Here is a 1,746-nt window from a genome sequence, read left to right on the forward strand (position 1 = left end):
TAGCTAGAGCGGTAGCTATCTCGAAGTAAAGCGCGTAAATCCAGGCTATAGTATAGCGATTATATAGCAGGCTATTCTCTGCGCTTGCATAAGATATCTTCTATCGCTTTAAGGGTCAAGGATAGTCTTTATTATTGCAGTTATGTAATAAAGTGGGGTTTATATTAATAGAATTACTCTCAGGCTGCGCGCCACGGTTAACGCAGGGGACCTGGTTATATAGTAAGGGAAAAGGGGATACTATCTTAATGCTTAATAAGATTATCGTTTTATCTAAGACTGGTAATTGTTGAACAGGTGCTGTGGTCTCACGTGCAAGCAGGGATACTTTAAGATTACAACCGAAATGGCAAAACCTCTAAGGGGTAGATTTCAACAGAACACAAGATGAATACACCAATTCACACCAATGAACCGAATACACTTAATGTTTGACAGTAATGCATGAGGAAAAGATAGTAAGGGCATAGAGGCTAGGATTAGGCTGCATTAAAGGACTTATTAAATTTACGTGACTTTTATACTACCACTGCCTTATCAGCTTGTCGTAGTAGCTATATCTATTATGCTTAAGCTGTATTCTGTAAAGTATAGTATAAATTAATTATAGAATTATTTTAATTATAAAAGTTAATTAAGCGATATAAATTTAAAAGCTAGAGCAGAACTAACCTTGCTTGCAACGTAAACACGAACTAAGCCTTGAACTGCTCGTTGACCCTCGGCAGATCGTCAGCATTTCCCGCTGAGACCGGGGAATAAACCGAATATAGACTGCAGTTGAGAAGTGAACAGGGGTACGCGACAATTAGGGGTACACGACAATTAGGAATAGAAGAGTAGGAATGGAGGCGGCTCAGTTTTCGCCACTTTCTGACCAAAGTTACGAAGATTATGTAGCTCAGCCAACGGTGAGAGCGAACCCTGTACCATATACTTCTGTCGTACCTCGTTCAGTCGTTGCATCGGAAACTGCGGCCGTTGTTGAACTCCGAGAGCAGGATACGAGTGAAGCGGTAGTGCGTACTTAAGAAATAATAAGCGCTGCACCCAGATAAGTCCTGATAAGTTTGGATAATACTCTCTGGCTAGTTGAAAACGTCGACAGTCAGAGGAGAAACCCAAGACGCCACTAAAGTAGACAAGAAGCGAAGACCCGGGTTATCCATTCACAAGAGCTTCCATGCTGAGTGATAGGCTGAGTCCAAAGAGGAGCTCAAGGAAGTCTTCAGAGCTCTTTGCTGCAGTTTCGTTTTCAGATTTGTGGCCTGGGTCCTGCCGGAATAGCGACATGTCAGGCGCATCCCGACTGCCCGCATCAGACATCCAGTCATCGAGACTGACTTCTCTTTCGCTCTCTTCAAAATCATCCTCATCTTCACTACTTTCGTAATCGTTGCTGGATTCTTCACTAGATAGGCTGCCGATTTCATTGCTATATGCACTTTGATCGCGATTGAAGAGATCAATGTTGGTATCTCCATAGCTGTATCGCTGGCTTTCATTGGATTCGCGATCCGGTTTACGTGTCCTAGGCCAGTCTGGTTTCATCATGGCGATATGATGCCATGCGTGATGTTCCCATAAATGCTTTACTTTACTCGCTATTTGTGAATCGAGGCGAATGTTAACTTCCCGCTCTCTGATCACACCTGGCAGGAGGTATGCCCGTAATGTGAACGCGATGAACCGCTTCCACAAGAGTCGATATCTCTTCCGCGTATTTTCTTCAATTCTCAGAGCGAA

At 43.2% G+C, this 1,746-nt stretch overlaps 1 protein-coding gene across 1 annotated transcript; it reads right to left on the reverse strand.

Annotated features, from left to right (window-relative positions):
• Nucleotides 1-1,161: 1,161 nt before the first annotated feature.
• Nucleotides 1,162-1,554, reverse strand: FOXG_15495 (uncharacterized protein; the record flags this gene model as incomplete). The annotated part of the gene is made up of 1 exon (XM_018395604.1): nucleotides 1,162-1,554. The coding sequence occupies one exon, from the start codon at nucleotides 1,552-1,554 to the stop codon at nucleotides 1,162-1,164; it is 393 nt and encodes a 130-aa protein (XP_018255768.1).
• Nucleotides 1,555-1,746: the final 192 nt, after the last annotated feature.

Source organism: Fusarium oxysporum, chromosome 15, assembly GCF_000149955.1.
Source record: "Fusarium oxysporum f. sp. lycopersici 4287 chromosome 15, whole genome shotgun sequence".
Classification (NCBI taxonomy): Eukaryota; Fungi; Ascomycota; class Sordariomycetes; order Hypocreales; family Nectriaceae; genus Fusarium; species Fusarium oxysporum.